This window comes from Palaemon carinicauda, chromosome 1, assembly GCF_036898095.1.
Source record: "Palaemon carinicauda isolate YSFRI2023 chromosome 1, ASM3689809v2, whole genome shotgun sequence".
Lineage (NCBI taxonomy): Eukaryota > Metazoa > Arthropoda > Malacostraca > Decapoda > Palaemonidae > Palaemon > Palaemon carinicauda.
The window spans coordinates 73,537,456-73,557,455 of NC_090725.1; the positions used below are offsets into that span (position 1 = coordinate 73,537,456).

The 20,000-nt window shown below is 34.2% G+C and overlaps 1 protein-coding gene across 2 annotated transcripts in view; it reads right to left on the reverse strand.

The window, feature by feature from the left end:
- Positions 1-20,000, reverse strand: part of LOC137648968 (nicotinamide phosphoribosyltransferase-like) — a 151,437-nt gene that overhangs the window by 55,314 nt on the left and 76,123 nt on the right. For both annotated transcript variants that reach the window (XM_068382143.1, XM_068382144.1), the window contains exon 4: positions 1,602-1,730. In XM_068382143.1, coding sequence (XP_068238244.1) covers positions 1,602-1,730 — 129 coding nt within the window. The remainder of the gene's footprint in view (positions 1-1,601; positions 1,731-20,000) is intronic.

Consider the following 20,000-nt stretch of genomic DNA (forward strand, 5'->3'; position numbering starts at 1 on the left):
GTTCTATGCATTACAAAATCCATGAGGATGATAAACAACATAGGTGACAACACATTCCTTTGGAGTACTCTACCGTTCATTGAAAATTCATTTGATAGGACTCCACCAACAACAATAACTTTGCACTTGCTATGCTCATGAACAGACTTAATCAAATTTACATATCTAAGGGGAACTTCATAATAACGCAGAACACTACACAAAATTGGCCGGTGAACACTATCAAAAGCTTTTTCCTTCCACAAATGCCATCAAAAGTGGATTTCTATACTCGACACATTGTTGTACATGTCTTAAAATGAAAACTTGGTCTGTACAACTTATACATTTTCTAAATCCTTCTTGTTCATCTCTCAGCTTTTCGTCAATCTTTCTATCTATTTTCTTTAAAATAAGCATACTATAGCCCATATTTTCATGACAACTGACGTAAGTGAGATGCATCTATAATTATTGCAATTTGTCAGGTCTCCTTTTTTTTCTTCTATTTTCCTCAAGACTACTAGCTCCCATTCATCATGTTTTGCCTCTTCAAGCCACATTCTATAAAATAATCTGGTAAGTATTCAGGGAGTCACTTCATTTTCGGCCAATATCATCTGACAACTGACGTAAGTGAGATGCCTCTATAATTATTGCAATTAGTCAGGTCTCCTTTTCTTCTTCTATTTTCCTTCAGACTACTAGCTCCCATTCATCAGGTTTTGCTTCTTCAAGCCACATTCTACAAAATAATCTTCTGAGTAGTCTGGGAGTCACTTCATTTTCGGCCAATATCATCTCGGTAGTTATTCCATCGTATCCAGGGGCTTTCCATCTCTTGAGTTTTTTAATGATAACTTCGACGTCAAATACACTAAATTCATTCATGGACACATCAAGGTCTTTATCAGCTTCAGGTATATCAATCAACTTATTCCCTTCATATCTCCTATTCATGACCTCACTAAAGTGTTCCACCCAACACTGCCTTTCTTTATCTTCAGTTGTTATAAAATATATATATATATATATATATATATATATATATATATATATATATATATATATATATATATATATATATATATATATATATATATATATGTATGGATAAATATATATATATATATATATATATATATATATATATATATATATATATATATATATATACACATACATACAGTATATATTATATATATATACATACATACAGTATATATATATATATATATATATATATATATATATATATATATATATATATACATTATTTATATATGTATATATACACAAATAATTATATATATATATATATATATATATATATATATATATATATATATATATATATATATATATATATAAATTTATAAAACTGTGTGTTGCAGTTTATTGGTTTATACCTTTACAATTATATAATATGGATGTACAGTACAGTATCATGATGAATATTTCAAGAGATAACTCATGAAAACATTTCAATAAAGATAGACAGTTAAAATCTTCTAAACCAATTAACACTCTATGAACTACTCAGCCTGCCACGACAGAAACACTACAATACAATGAATATGGCAACATTTCAAGCAAGTCTTCATCAGTTACAAAACACAAACCTCAAAAAAATTCGTAACCCAGGGCACGACGGGATCTGTGCTTTCCACTGTGAACAGGACATTTTTTGTAGGAATGACCGACCCTTCTGGAACAGCTCGAACACGTAACGGCAACCTTCCACCATGACGCTGCAAGGATAAATATTCAAATTATAACATAAAGAAGAAATAAAATACACACTTCAAAATTTAAATTGATTATGATAATATGCTTTTAGGACTCTGCGTTTATACAGTGAAACAAATAGAAAAACAAACTGATGATAATCATTGTAACATGTAATCACACATAACAAAAATGAATAATGAACAAGGAACTGTTCAAAATGTAAAATCAAAGTAAAAAATAAGATGAAGGAAATATATTCAATACAGTGAAACAAATAGAAAAACAAGCAGATGATCATTGTAACATGTAATCACACATAACAAAAATGAATAATGAACAAGGAACTGTTCAAAATGTAAAATCAAAGTAAAAAATAAGATGAAAGAAATATATTCAACTGTTAAGACTGAAGTTTAGGATAAATTAGAACTTCTCAAGGTAAAAGATGGAAAACAGAAGGAATCCAACAATAGTAGTCAGAGAAGACGAAATTGACTCAAAGATTTGCCATTCCAATAAAAGTCAATAAGAATAAAATCTTTACAAAAATGAGTGAGCATCGTTTTAATCACAATGTGAATGCTTTTATACATAAAAGGCTAGACTTTTCATCAACAATATCACCATTGATATAGTTAAAATATGCCAAAATGCTTTGACATTACATTCTATTGCACTTATCAACATAAACATATACTGCATATCAAAGAGTAGAAGACCATTCTTATGAGAATATAAAGGCTAAGCTACAGTGTAATATGTCATTGTGATTTTTCATATGCATCTGAATGCTAACGCTCCGTATTAAAGGTGACGTACGTTAATTTTACAAGCACAGGCACAAATACAGCTGGAGAAAACGTTATTGACGCCAGAACAGAATCCATGGCTTCAATAGCTATAGATTCTGTTCAGATCGTCAGGGAAGGAGATTAAATACACCAGAGTCAAATTAGACTCTTCAGAAGTTGAGGTGCATAAAATATATAAATAAAATCTAATTTATAAGAAGATTAAATGAGATAAAAGTTATCTATGAATTTACATTTAAATTATATATATATATATATATATATATATATATATATATATATATATATATATATAAATAAATAATTATCATTATTTGGTTTGCTGTGAGCGATATATATATATATATATATATATATATATATATATATATATATATATATATATATATATATATGTATATATATATATATATATATATATATATATATATATATATATATATACACATATTTATGTATATATATGTAAATATATGTATATATATATATATATATATATATATATATATATATATATATATATATATATATATATCCATATTTATGTATATATATGTAAATATATGTATATATAAGTATATATATGCATGTATTTATACATAAGCATATATATATATATATATATATATATATATATATATATATATATATATATATATTTAATGAATAGACAACGTCTCAGCGGCGTCCAAAAGATCGAAGACAGCTTCTCTTCCGACAGTTAGTCCTGCAGATAGTTTACAGATTAAAAGCAAAAATATATTTACTTCTCTCCATTTATTGTTTGTTTTTAACACGTGCTTCAGATAATTTCGCGACCCTTCTTCAGGACTACATTGAGTTTTGGAACTACACTTTCATATGAAGGTTATGGTGGTGAAAATTTGATACAAAAATATTTGGAAATTCGGAAAGCATTTGACAAAATTTATACATTAAAACTTTATTTTCTTAGAAAATATAAATTCAAAAATTTAAGCTAATTTTTTTATATACATAAATGAGTTTTCAAAAGGCTTCACGGAATTTCATGAAGCTCCCGATTCCATCGTTTGCAGCCAGACCGACGTCGGTTCCTCAGGAACGCCATCCCTTGTCCAAAGCAGACCAAATTGTGAAGCTTACACGTTCCCGCCAAAATTTGGTGTGTGATTTGCATTGATCTCAGACTCAATTCCATTTGTAGCGACGCCTTTCCTTATGACAAATTGTGGTCTCAATGCTCCTGCATTTTCTTTGCAACGAAACAGTTTCTGAACTCCTATCCATGCCGCGTTTCTTCTCTCTCCGATGCAGCTCAAGCAGAGGGGTTGATGCAGGGCTTTCAAAACTGGCCTCCTTTGTACAACACAGCTTAGGACGTGCTTACTCGCTCTCTCAGAAGTTCCATATTTGAAGACTACGTTGATCCCTGAGTCCAGTTCATCTGGAACTATTTTATTTTTCCTTGTTTCCTTTCCTCATTGGGATATTTTCCCTGTTGGGTCCCTGGGCTTAAAGCATCCTGCTTTTCCAACTAGGGTTGTAGCTTAGCAAGTAATAATAATAATAATAATAACCGCATCACTCTCACAGCAGCTTGAATTCTATTGGCCCCGTCATTCTCACCTTGGTGAAGTATCCTCTGCACTTCTATTTAGGTTATCCATGCCAAGGTCTATAGACTTTGATCCATGCCTTGCCACTTCTAAACACGTTACTTGGGCATGTTACTCCACGTTTATAATGAGTGGACAACGTCTCAACGTCCAAAAATCGAAGACGTCTTCTCCTCGGACAGATAGTCCAGCAGATAGTTTTCAGGATAACAGCAGAAATACATTTAATTTTCACCATTTACTGTTTGGTGTTGACACGTGTTTCGGATCACTTCGTGACCCTTCTTCAGGACTACATTGAGTTTTAGAACTACACTTTAATATAAAAGGTTATGGTGGTGAAAATTCGATTAAAAAATATTTGGAAATTCGGAAAACATTCAACAAAACTGATAAATCATAACTTTAGATTCTTTGAAATATAAATACGAAAATTTAAGATATTTTTTTAAATACATAAACCATATGATATATAAATGGCAAACTTTGTGGAATAATGAATCAGAAAATCATAAACTGAAACATATCAAGCCAATTGTTCCTCCATGGAAATCATAAGACCAGAAAGGCAAAAGAACCAAAGTTATTTTAACAAGATTATGTACTGTAATGGTCATTTGAAATTGACCCATGGGTTTTTCATGTGCACACCTCATGAGACAGCTCCCAAATGCAGTGTGTGACATTATTTTAACTATACGACAGTTTTCTTGTGAATGTAGAGTCTTTAGAACAGAAAAATCTATGTTTTTGGAAATAAAAATGTCCAACAATTTATCGGAATCTGAGAGTTTTTCTGTTTTTAAGAAGCATAGGGTCTATTACATGTATAAAAGTGAAGGTTTTCTCCAAGCTCGACCTCTTAAAGGGATATTATTAGGTGCCCCTGAACCCAGAAGACATCCCAAAGACCGCCATCACCACCCCCTTCGGTACATACACCTTCAATTACTCCTGTTTTGGCCTTCATAATGCTGGGGCCACTTTTCAACGTCTCATGGACGGCATCTTAGGGGACCTCTCCTTCTGTGTATGTTACTTGGACGACATACTTGTGTTCTTCTCCTCAAAAGAGGAACACCTCCGTCACCTGCGCATTGTGCTCGACCGCCTGCAACAAAACAGCCTTGTAGTCCGGTACGACAAGTGCACCTTTGGCGCCAACGAAGTGTCGTAATTAGGGCACGCATCACTCCTGAAGGAGTACACCCCTTCCCTGAGAAGGTAGCAGCTGTTCAGAAATTCTCCACACTCTCGACCGTCAAACCACTGCAAGAATTCTTGGGCATGATCAACTATTATCACCGTTTCCTAACAGCCATCACCACCACTATTGTCCTCCTCTACACCTCCCCCAAGTCTAAAGATCTCAAGTGGGGTCCCCTTCAACAAGCAACCTTCTATAACGCAAAGAATGCCGCTGCTCTCACTTTTCCCGTGCCACATGCACCTCTCCTTCTCTCCACCAATGCCAGCGACATCGCTATTGTGACAGTCCTAGAGCAGGTGGTCATTGGCTCGTCCCATCCATTGGCCTTCTTCACTAGGAAAATGTCCAAGGCAGAATCCGGCTACTCTACCTTCGACTGTGAATTGCTGGTGTTATAGCGATATATTTGGCTGTCCGTCACTTTTACCACTTCTTGGAAGGTATACCCTTTGTCATTTGCATGGACCACTTGCCTCTAGTGCATGCCTTCTCTTGATAGTGCGACACCTGGTCCACCTGTCAACGGTGACATCTCTCCGCCGTGGCTGAATATAATTGTACCCTTCAACACGTCCCTGGGAAAATGAAGAATATTTGCTGATTCCCTGTCAAGAAACATTGGCTGCCATTCACCTGGGATTGGATTACAATGCCTTGACAGAAGCCCAACGAAAAGATTCAGAGTACCAAGGACGTCCCTCTCGATGACTCCAACACTATCCTCTTCTCTGACGTCAGTGCTGGTAGACTTAGACCGTGGATACCTTCTCCCATGCACTGACAGGTGTTTGATTTCATTCATGGCCTTTTGCATCCCTCGTGCCATTCTACTGCACAGCTACTGAAGACAAAGTTCATTTGGCATGGCATTACTAAGGATACTAAGGATTGGGCTCACGCCTGTACTTCATGCCAAACCTCAAAAAGTATATCGACACACGATTCAGGAAAGGGCACCTTTCCTCAACCTCAACATCGCTTTGTCCACATTCACATCGATGTTGTAGGTCCCTTACCCACACCACGAGGACATTGTTACCTGTTTACCATCCTCGACTGCTCCACTCATAGGCCTGAAGCCATTCCCATGGAAACTGCAATGCCCGCCTCATGTACATCTAACTTACACTCAGAATGGATAGTGAGATTTGGTATCCCTAAGCATATTACTTCCATCAGGGGTATAACTTCACCTCTCAATTGTGGACATCATTAGCGAATCTCCTTGTTAAAACCCTTCATCAGACAAGGGCATACAACCCTGCTGCCAACAGTATGGTTGATTGTTTTCACCGTACCTCAAAGCAGCTTTGGTGTCCCGCTGCAAGGACTCCAACTGATTTGTCTGGGCTATCCTGGGACTAAGGACCACTTCTAAAGACACCCTGGATATCTCAGCAGCTGAAATGGTGATTGGCGACCCATTAGTCGTTCCTGCCAAATTTTCTACCTTTGCAGCCTCCTCTGACAATATCCAGCGCCTAAGTTATGCTGTGAGAAAATTTACTCAATGCCATCAAACTTATAAGCCCCCCAGCTAAGCAATATATACAGACAGATCTGCACTCAGCAAAGCACGTTTTTCAGAGCAACGACACAAGCAAGCCACCATTAACGCCCCCTTACATGGGCCCTTTCCTCGTGATCCATTGTACTCCGAAAGCATTCCTCCTCAACATGCGTGACAAAGAATATAGGATCTTCATTGATGGCCTAAAACTGCATATCTCCAGCCAGACAACCCACCTACAGTACGCCTCTCAGGAGCAGGGCGACCTATTTCACATGAATATCTTTTTTAGGGGGGGGGGGAACCATGCATCACACGTGTATCACACATGGCCGCTCACTGTAACGGTATTTCTTTTTATTTGTATACTGTCGTCATCGCTCTCCCCTCGCACTGATAACCTATTTGTGCCTGTATCTGCTAGTATCAATCTGTTTGATTTTTTGTGACCTTCATTCACTGATCCTGTTATAAAAGCTCGCTGTCTCCTGAAAAAATGTTAGTTGCATTTACACCGTCTCTCGATAACAACCTGAAGGCTTGCCTGCACAGAATAAAAGCCAGTACTGAAATGAATCAGAAGGAATTTGTTTTAATATCCTCTAGCCTCCTGATGGAAAAATGAAGTAAGTTTGAAATGGTTACAGAAGCTTGAATGGAAGAGGAGTTTGTAAATCTCAAAATGAGGTCATAGTGACGGTAGGGAGCATTCATGGATATAGGAAAGGAAGAAGGAATAAAAAGAGTAAGTAATGAAACTAAAGAGAAGATATTTGATATAGCTGCACAAGAGAAGATATCAAGTGCAGATATATACAACAGTAGATAGGGTAGTCAGGATGAAAGTGTGAAATGAAAAAGACAAGTGAGTAAAAACTTCAGAGAAGATACAAAGTTGTTTACCAGGAAGTAAATGCAGAGAGCAACGTTAATAAACATGCATCTCAGGATAAAAGATTTAACTGGAGAGAGGCTCTCTGAACTGAACACAGTCCAATGCCGAAGGAATTAGTTTTTTACAGATTTGTTAAATGAGGGAGGTGGAAGAGAGAGACCTAACTGGTGCAGGAACAAAATGCTTTGTTTGAGAATACCTATGGAATTGAATGTTAAGAAATGTAAGGAAAGAAATTGACAGATACTGAAAACTCCAGAAAATAATTGGATTAATAGTGAGAAGCTGTAGTACTTTGAGTATTCCAAAAAAAATGTAAACAGTTTGGAAATACACAGAAAAGGCATCATGTGGTATACACGAACTAAGGAAAAGCCAATAGAATTGACAAAGAGGCAACGTGGAAGACGTTGAGAATATATGGTACAATTAATAAGCTATTGGGAGTGATTATTAAAGGTTTAATGATATAAGCAAAGTATGTGATAAGATATGTAGACTATTATCATTATACTGAACAGTATCTTGTTATTGCAAAAAAACAATATAAAGTACACAGTATTAATATTTCACTGTAGTACAGCATATTGAAAGGTATTAATGTATATGATGGAGAGAGAGAGAGAGAGAGAGAGAGAGAGAGAGAGAGAGAGAGAGAGAGAGAGAGAGAGAGAGAGAGAGAGAAAGAGAGAGAGAATTAGTATAGCCAATATAAGAATGCAATGTATATTCATTGTTGTGGTGTAATATACATTTACAGAGTTATATCAATATATTGGATAAATATTGCAAAAAAGTAACATCCATTGAGTTTAGGGATACTTATTATCAACAAAATTCCTTACCAGTAAGAAAGACTTGAATGCAATACCTGCAGATAAGGAGGGCCAACTGTATGTATGTATATATGCATTATATGTATATATATTACATATTCTATATAAATGCATATAAATACGTTATATATATGTGTGTATAGAAATCACAGCCTCTGACACGTGACGAGAATAAAATGTGTATTATAACCACGAGAGAAAAAAGGAAGAGATTTGACTTGAGTTAGTATTTTTGTCTTATTGGTGACATCACCGGTCTCACTATGAGAATAAATATTCAAGCATATCATATTTATGCAAAAAAAAGGGAATCCCTACGCTGTCAGTATTTTATTATTCCCGATAACTCAGAATAGATTAAGGAAAATACAAGATTAAGGGGGAAAACACCATGGTTAAGATTTTAATAATGACCTTGAGTACAGGTAATAAAAAAGAATTCCACAATATTTTTTGGGGTAAAATTATTGATAATGATTACTGGCGGGATGACAGCACATTAAGAGGTGTATATGTACGTGTGTGTGTGTGTGTGTATATATATATATATATATATATATATATATATATATATATATATATATATATATATATATATATATATATATATATATATATATATATATATATATATATGACAATTTCTAAGAAAATTGTACAGTATTATATTATTATTACATTGGAATTCATTCACAGCTGTAGTGCAGTATACAGTACATATAACATACAAAAACAGTAATTAAATGATTGTTTGCATGCAGAATTCCTTAAAACCAGGAACGGCTCAAAGGCGTGAGTGTGTGTATTTATATATCTATCTCTAATATATATATATATATATATATTTATATATATATATATTCTATATACATATATATATACAGTATATATATATATATATATATATATATATATATATATATATATATATATATATATATATATACATATATGCACAGTAGGCCACCCTTATTCGCGGGAATTAGGTAACAGAGACAGGCGCGGCGATTGAGAATTCGTTAAGCCTTGCTGTGCTAGAGTAGGTCTAACTTACCAAATCACTGCCCATTGCTGACCTGCGGTTGACTGAAACATAATGTAACCAACTGTACTGCAGTACATTATTTTCACATTCTTTCAATTAGGTTGTTCATACTACTTTTTAGAATAACTGTACATTACTAAGTAGGACAACTCAAAATATGAAAGTCATTGCCACACCACACTATGTATAAGTAACAACAAAACACTTAGTTGTATCTAACTACACTCGCTGATACTGTAGAGTAAAAAACTCACTAATCGTTGATGGTTGAAATACACCGAAATTAAAAGCAAAATTTGAAAAAAATCTTTAATGAAGCAAAATTAGCTTTTAAAAGTCATGATTAAACTAGTCAGTCTGAGCTGACAAAATCAAATGCCATGTTTTATGGTTTTGTATACACTACAGTACTGTAACTACTGTACAATCTTAGTAATTCATTTTCAATGATTGATTGATTGGTTTCAAGTTTAGTGGCGGCCTGACATCTATCGTTTTCAATGAAAATATAAATATCTGGTTTACCACAGGTCAAAAAAAAAAAAAAAAAAAAAAAAAAAATCCCTCAAAACATCACTAATGATTACGAAGTTCTAGCAATAAAATCGTGATGCGCTTTCTAACGCACACACATTCATCTCTCTCTCTCTCTCTCTCTCTCTCTCTCTCTCTCTCTCTCTCTCTCTCTCTCTGTATGTGCGTGTCTTTTCCATAGCTCACAGTAAAAATCCTTGTTATATATGCTTAATCTTTTTTAATTCATTTCCCTTCATTTCATCGTTTTTGTCTAATTATTTTCTGGTCATTAATTCCATTTAATAATATTAGATTCCTTCCTGCATTATAAATTAATACAAGCATTTTAGTTTAAACACCTAAATGAAATTAAAAAGATGACTATACAAGCGTGTTTAAATCATAGTATAAATAAAAATTATCCTTGAAATATAACGATAGACACCTGGCCTTAAAACAGATATAGTATCATTTGTTTGTTTGATAAAGTAAAGTTTTTCTTCTCTTTGTCTCTTATTTCTTAACGGAAACCCTAACTTTTTCTTAAAAAAATAAACCTCTTCAAATATAGCACAAGATACGAAAACTGAAAATATGATTGTAAGTAGATCAAGGACAGTGGCTCCTCAACATCCAGAACTCAGCATTGATAAGTTTCTTTAACTCTGTACGACTCTTAGAATTTTAGGTGTGATTCTCGACAGCAAATTTACTTTTGAGAAACACATTAGGTCTGTGTCTTCTTCAATTGCACAAAAAAATTGAAAAATTGAGATAGTCTTTAAAATGGTGATCAATCTATTCTGAAGAAGTGTTTTAATTCTTTCATTCTACCTTGTTTCGACTATTGTTCTCCTCTCTGGTCTTCAGCTACTGATTCTCATCTTAATTTGTTAGACAGGAACTTACGTTGTATTAAATTTCTTATCCCTGACCTAGATATTAATCTTTGGCAACATCGTTCAATTAGTTCGTTATGTATGTTGCCTAAGATTTTCCATAGTTCTGATCATCTTTTACATTTAGATCTTCCAGGACAGTTCCATTCTGTTCGTAATACTAGGCATGCAGTTAATTCTAATAGACAGGCCTTCACCATCATGAGGCTCAATACTGCACAGTATTCTAGAAGTTTTATTCCAGTTGTGACCAAGTTGTAGAAAGATCTTCCTAATCGGGTAGTTAAATCTGTAGAACTTCAAAAGTTCAATCTTGCAGCAAATATTTTTATGTTGAACAGGCTGACATAAGTCTTTTGATAGTTTACATATGAGATATGTTTAGATGTTGTTACAGTTTTTAAAATATTCTATTTCAATTGTTCATTATTTCTCATATCATTTATTCATATCCTTATTTCTTTTCCTCACGGGCCTATTTTCTTTGTTGAAGCCCTTGGGCTTATAGTATCTTGCTTTTCCAACTATGGCTATAGCTTAGCTAATAATAATAATAATAATAATAATAACAATAATAATAATAATAATAATAATAATAATAATAATAATAATAATAATAATAATTATCCCCCACAATAATTTCCAGTCCCCTGCTATTTGTTAATTATTCATCGCGTGATCTGAATGAAAAAAAAAAAAGTTGACAGCTGCGAGTGATTTATGAATAAAGAGAAACGGTGGGGGCGGGGGGGGGAGGATAATCTCATGTTTAATCTGGTGCATTAAAGTAAACATATCAAAACTTGAGATAATTAAACACAAACAAATTTCATATTATCACGATGTGGTCATTTTAAAAAGGCTTATTTTAAAATATGTATTTTTTTCGTTAACAAATAAGGAAGTTAACGATAGTTCTACATAAATTCTAATTTCATTATTTTCTTTCATTTAAATAACAATTCTTCTGATATAAAATTATTCAAGCATACAATGAATAAAAATAGTCCAATTTCAAAATCTTTACATTTTTTCATAGAGAGAGAGAGAGAGAGAGAGAGAGAGAGAGAGAGAGAGAGAGAGAGAGAGAGAGAGAGAGAGAGAGAGAGAGAAAGAGAGATTTCTCTTAACAACAATGCATATTTATATTTTTCTTCTGCATTAGATATCATATATAGAATATTACTTAAATATAATGTACGTATGAACTTTTAATCATTTCATTACTATATTAGAATTGCTTTACAAAGGGTTTATCACTGAATAGTTTACATGTGTTAGCTAAAAAGATGGCATGTTCTGTATCGCTCGGTCGCCTTTAAAATTTCTAACAGCGAGAGTAGTTACAGTGAAACTGCGAGTAGGTGATTTTATATTCAATAAGAAAAATAAAGAAAACATTGCCATTATTTATGCTGCATATCATCTTTACAGTTGTATTAGCTTCTCGGTATCACAAATGACCAAATCTGCAAAAATCAAATGCACGAATACCAAGGGCCAACTGTATATATATATATATATATATATATATATATATATATATATATATATATATATATATATATATATATATATATATATCACAAATGACCAAATCTGCAAAAATAAAATGCACGAATACCAAGGTCCAACTATGTGTGTGTGTGTATATATATATATACATATATATATATATATATATATATATATATATATATATATATATATATATATATATATATATATATATATATATATATATACAAAAATTGTGTGTAAACACATCTATCATATAAATACATAAATGAAATGGTTTCAGCAACACCATGATCAGCAAAGCTATACTACTATCGTTTCCAGAGGCCGTGTTTTTCCCAAATATCTAACAAACCGGCTTATGAATTTCCATGAAACTACAGTAATGAATGTTTCAAACATTGGCCTAATTTTTGGTGGTACAATGAATTGACAGATGTGCTTAATTAGCCCGTTTACTCTTAGAAAAAAAAGAGGAACTTCTTCCCTTCCTTCAGAGCGTTTCGAAGAAGTGGTACTTAATCACGTAACTGTGACGCAGAGGTTCCCCCAACCCTCCTTCGGTGTTTACACCTATGGCTATCCTAGTAATCCCCCCCCCCCACCTTCCTTCTTGCCTTCTTTCCTTCATTCCCATTGTTATTAGGCTACCGAGTAAATCCCTGTTAGGAAAGACTGTGTACTGCACATATAAAATGAGCCGGAAGAGCAATAAAATGTTTTATGGTGGTAGATAATGATTAGATGGTTAACACAAATTATCAAACATAATAGAAGAGGTTTAAAACAGGGGTGTGGAATCGCACTGAGAGATATTCTACTCGGACTCCTACAAATTTTAGATTTGCGACTAAAAAATAAAATAAAATAAAATAAAATGAAATAAAAACATTAGTAGAAATAGAAAAAAAAATTTTCCATGAGAGTGATGATGAGTAAAATGTATAAGTGTCCATTTCTTGTTTTTTTTTTTTTTTTCATCCCTCATAAATCTATGGTTTCCAGCAATTGGTGATAACATTATTTTGGAAAAGCAAAGCTAATGAATACTTTGATACGAGTATATCAGCTTGGCATGTAGACAATGTCAATGGATTTCTCAAAGTAAGGTTGATTGGTTCATTAATTGAAGTCTGGAATAATTCCAGTGACAAAGTCGCAATGATATTTGTCACATACCTTTTAAGTAACAAAAATAGGTACTGGTACTTATAACGTAAATAAATATATAAAACTATAGATTGAAATATAATAAATCTTATGTATGTATGAACACACACACACACACATATATATATATATATATATATATATATATATAATATGTATATATATATATATATATATATATATATATATATATATATATATATATATATATATATATATATGATTTCAAAATTTTTCAAATGGCCGATGTCAATGCCCTTATATGAAACATCTTCTAGAAGTCTACCTTCTAAGGAATTCAAGCTACTCTCTCTGGTGAAATTGATATGATAAATTATATCAAACAATGCTCTCTGTCATTTTCTTCCTGGCAATTGATGTATCGAGTAACCTGTGTTGTATGGAAGAATCAGTCCTACGGCTTAACCTAAAGAAAACTATATTTCTATTGCTTTACCAACACTCGCTTGAAGTGCGAAGTGTAGGGTTAGCATGGGTTCTTTCGTCTCCTGTCATAAGTCTCATTCTTGATCTTCAATGTAAGTGAGTGGGTAAGATATAAAACGTTGGTCTTGTGTTTAAATAAAGTCTAAAGTCACGAATCACATTACCAGGTATGCTGAACTTTTCCTGACAAAGAATTTCGTATTTCTTGGGGTAGGTCATATGACAATTATCTATGGAGTTAAACAGGCGTTTAACAATACGGGGGATGGGAGGTACAGGGGAAGAAAAATGATAACAACGTCACTGAGGGACGTCATCACTTTTGCGAATGTGTGGGTGGCTAAGACTGGCTTTAGCCTCATTTTCTTAAGTAAAAAAGTTAATGAAATGTAATTGGCAATGCACAGTATTTCACAAAATTAGGCCATTGTATGAAGCGCTCCCTGCTTTAATATCATGGAAATCCATCAGTTATTTTAGGAGTTATTTAAAAAAAAACACTATTACAGGGCCACTCATACTATGTTAGTTTGCTGTATCCAATCAGACCAAAATTTCAAAGACAAGGAATAGATGAATCTTATGTTAGAACCCTTGAAGATAGCTACACGAGAAGTACAGCAATCTTAGAACTACACTAAGATAGTGAGAGCATTTCAATTGAGAAAGGAGTTAGACAAGTAGACCCTATCTCACCTGAATTATTCACAGCATGTCTACAATGGAGTTAGACAAGTAGACCCTATCTCACCTGAATTATTCACAGCATGTCTAGAAAGGAGTTAGACAAGTAGACCCTATCTCACCTGAATTATTCACAGCATGTCTAGAAAGGAGTTAGACAAGTAGACCCTATCTCACCTGAATTATTCACAGCATGTCTACAAAGGAGTTAGACAAGTAGACCCTATCTCACCTGAATTATTCACAGCATGTCTAGAAAGGAGTTAGACAAGTAGACCCTATCTCACCTGAATTATTCACAGCATGTCTAGAAAGGAGTTAGACAAGTAGACCCTATCTCACCTGAATTATTCACAGCATGTCTAGAAGAAGTTTCCATGAATTTAAATTGGGAAAATGTAAGAATTAACAATAAAGGAGAATACTTTAATAATTCAAAATTTGCAGATGGCTTAGTTCTATTTAGAGAATCATGGGAAGAATTGCAAAAGATGAAAGAAGATTTGAATAGAGAAATCAGAAATGTACGGCTGAAAATTAATACTGTATTAGCCTCCTGGCTAGTACAGTGGTAACGTGTTTGCCTCGCATTCGCGTGGCAAGAGATCGATCCCCGCCCAGGGCCGTGAGTTTAAGCTGTTTACTGGGGAGGCTACTGCTGTGGTAGGGCACCACAGTGGGGGGGTTGGGCTTGCCCGGCTGACGTTCTGGTGAGCATCTATTCTGATGGAACTGGAACTGAAACCAGACACTTTTAACCTTTAAAATATAGGGAAACCATAAATGGTACCTCATCTGTCTAAAACTTGGACCATTAATGAAAAGAGAGGCATAATCTACAACGAAAGTGGACGCTCATTATCTACATCAGTGGTTCCCAAACGGGGGGGGCGCGCCCCACTAGGGGGGCGTGAAGTCATCTGCTCGAAATTACTTGTTTAATAGAATAATAAAATCATTAAAAGAACAAATATCTGTCATTACATACATGCATCCATCTCACTAAATTTGACCAGAAATTGTGCCTGTCTCATGAGTATTTCCAAATATTATATGCCATGTTTTCAAATTATTTATTCTTAAAATTGCAACTCAATTTTGCCAATTTGCTAATGTTCAAACTTTTTTTTCGCTAACTTTGAACCAAATGTTTCGTTTTTAGTTAGTGGAATGTACTATTTTTTGTTTGTTTGAGTGGCTTTCATTATTAAAAAGTTATACAAACAGAAATCTATTTTCCAGTACAATGCTAAGAAATAAATGTAAGAATCATTTCATATAAAAAAAAAGGGAGGAGTGGGGGAGCAGGGGTCTACTGGAACCAAAAAGGGGGCGTCAGGTAAGATAGTTTGGGAACCACTGATCTACATGGACAGAATGGAAGAAGCATGGACGAATCCCTTAAGGCCAAACGCTGATTGAAGAGAAGGACCAGCAAGTTTAAGGACTTACATGAAAAACATCCTTATGGAAAAGACACATCATTTACTGTACGTCAATGACTTCGAAGACAAAAACTTCACAGAAGACGATTTCAACGACGAGGACTACTATAGTCAATTCTTTTTAGTGGGGCAGATTTGCACCGACTCTCAGCGGTGCCCTTTTAGCTCGGAAAAGTTCCCTGATCGCTGAATGGTTGAACAAGATAATTCTAACCAATCAGCGATCAGGAAACTTTTCCGAGCTAAAAGGGCACCCCTGCGAGTCGGTGCAAATGTGCCTCATTGAAATAAATTGAGTATACTTGATGTTGACCTCGACGGAGACGACCGTCATCAAAGACGACGATGATAAAGACAAAGACATCTCCGACAATGACGTGTATCTATCTATCTATATATATATATATATATATATATATATATATATATATATATATATATATATATATAGGGCCTATATATACACATATATATACATACATACATACATACATACATATATATATATATATATATATATATATATATATATATATTTATATATATATATATATATATACACACACACACACATATATATATATATATATATATATATACATACATACATATATATATATAAATATACATATACATACATACATATATATATATATATGTATATATATATATATATATATATATATATATATCAATCTGGGTTCGAATCCCAGTCTCTCCAAATGAAAGGTCCGGTCGCTATCAATCATTCCACCAGAGGCTCGACGGAAGTCGGAACCTATGTGCTAACGGCATTTCTCGATTTACCTGGTGAGACCAGTCTCATACCAGCGAGTTTTGACCGACTTCCCGACCCACCAGGTGACCTAATTTAGAGCTTAAAATTGAATTACCACTAATAAGTCAATAGGGATGAAAATCATCACAATTTCAGGCTCAAACAGAAATAAATTTCTAGCTAATACAGGGATCGAACCCTATAGTCCATTTCTTTTAGCGATGCATATTTGCACCGACTCGCGGCGGTGCCCTTTTAGCTCGGAAAAGTTTCCGGATCGCTGATTGGTTGGACAAGATATTTCTAACCAATCAGCGATCAGGAAACTTTAACGAGCTAAAAGGGCACCGCCGCGAGTCGGTGCAAATATGTATCGCTAAAAGAAATGGACTATAGTCTCTTCAAATAAAGAAAATAATAATGGAAATAACACAAAGAGAAAGGAAAAGAGCTAACATGGATACGACAGCAAACTTAAGTAGAGGATATTCTAAAAACATGTAGGCCTATGAAAAAGAAATGGGCATGGGCAGGACATATAATTAAAATGACAGAAAATAGATGGACATTAAGAATAACAGAATGGGTCCCTAGATATTACAAGCTAAGCAGGGGAAGGAAGAGAAGACGATGGATTGAGGAGATAAAAAAATTTGCGGGTATAGACCGACTTAAAAAGACGAAAAACAGTGAGTGGATAAACATGTTTGAGGCCTTTGTCCTGCAGTGAACTGGTTATGGAAGATATATACGAGTATATATATATATATATATATATATATATATATATATATATATATATATATATATATATATAATCATTTCTGAGTGGGGATACCTTTAGGAGGTAAAAGGTTTTTATGAATCGTCATACTTTGCTCTGAGCGGTCAAACCAAAATCTCCCACCATCACCACTCCGCACTTGCCAGCATGATGATAAAAATTGGTCAAACCTCAGATATGTCTGAGGGCTTTCTCCTGCAGTGGACTAAAGGCGACTACATATGTTATTGTTGTTAGTGTACATTATATATACATATATATATATTTATGTATGTATATATACATATATGTGTATATATACATATATGTGTATATATACATACATGTATATATATATATATACATGTATATATATGTATATATATGTGTGTATATGAGAACTTTGGGTGAGGAGGAAATACCTCCTAAATCTCGATGAAGTCACTGGCAGTAGGGTGATGCATTGGGTTTAAGGCAAAGGACAAACTGTCTCTTCGGCTTTTACTCCTGATGCTGGGCAGCTGATCTTACTAGAATTAGTATGGACTGACAGGGGTCATTTGCCTTAGCTAGATAGGCACTGCGCATCACATGGAACTGGCTATCCTTTAATGTATATAGCCAATGAATCCTCCATGGATTTAGTTAAGTCATGGAAAAAGGAGAAGAAAGAATGGCCCCCAGTCCCGGGTGTAGTGTGGTGCTAAGAGTCTCCTGATTTATAAATACTAAAGAAAAATTGAAAATAGGTAATTAGAACGTTAGAACCATAAATCAGACTGGGAAGTTACAGCAAGTGGAGAGAGAATTTATAAAATATAGTTTGGATATCTTGGCCCTAAATGAAACATGTTGTAAGGGGATTGGTAAGGAAACTTTACACCAAGGCAATATACATATCTACTCAGGAAGATAAGATGGAGGTGCAAGAGAAGGAGTAGGAATGAAGATGACCAAGAGCAGAAAAGGCATTACACGAGTGGAGAGCTGTAAACAGTAGACTGTTACTAGAAAAGTTCAAATAAGAGCAGTGCAAAATGAGTATTATAGTTAGCTATGCCCTAAAAAATGAATCCCCTGAAGAAAGGAAAGATGAATACTATGAAGAAATGCAGTGTAATAGATGAGATCCCAGAGAGATATAAAAATTGTAATTGGCGACTTCAATGCTAAAGTTGGAAGTAATAATCAAGGGACAGAGAATGTGAAGGGAGTCGAGGTTCTTGGCGAAGTTGCAAATATAAATGGAGCACAATTCGTTAAGTTTCTGTTCAGGAAACAATGTTGTCATCGGAAGCACTCTTTTTCAATGCAAAAACATCTACAAGTATACATGGACATCACCGTGCGGCAATTACAAAAATAAAAAAGATCACATAGCCATTAATAAAGAGAGGAGGACTCGGAGAGATGTAAGAAGCTATTGAGGTGCGAATATTGGTAGTGATCACCAGCTCCTCATTGCCACTAAAATTAAAACTGAACGCACCCAACAGGAAGGTAGATAGAATATATAGGTTTGATAAAACTAAACTTTTAGAAGAGCACAGAGAAACATTTGCAATAGAATGTAGGAATCGATTTGTAATCTTAGAGACTCTAAGAGAAAGATGAGCAGACAATTAATGAAGAATGGTGTGATATTAAGAACATATATCAGTCAGTTGGTGGTGAAGTCTTGGGACACACAGTTACATTTGATAGTGTGCACCGGCCAATTTAATTTAGAGTCCTGCGTTATTATGGAATTCCTCTTGAATATGTAAATTTGATTAAGTCTGTTCATGAGCATAGCAAGTGCAAAGTTAATGTTAATGAGTCTTATCAAATGAATTTCCAGTGAACAGTGGAGTACTCAAAGGGAGTCTGTTGTCACCTATGTTATTTATCCTCCACATGGATTTTGTAATGCGTAGAACAGTCGGAGATGGTGGAGAAGGATTGGACTGATTTGGTGATAGGAATTTAGCAGACATAGAGTATGCTGATGATGCTGTCCTTGTTAGCAGAACACCACAGGATTTGCAATGCTTGCTTAACAGAATGCATGAGAAATCACACGAGGTTGGGCTGAATATATATAGAAGAAAGACAGAGACGATGAGAACGGAGTATGCTATGGAAGATGAAATATCATTAGAAGGAGAAAGGATCAATGAGGTAG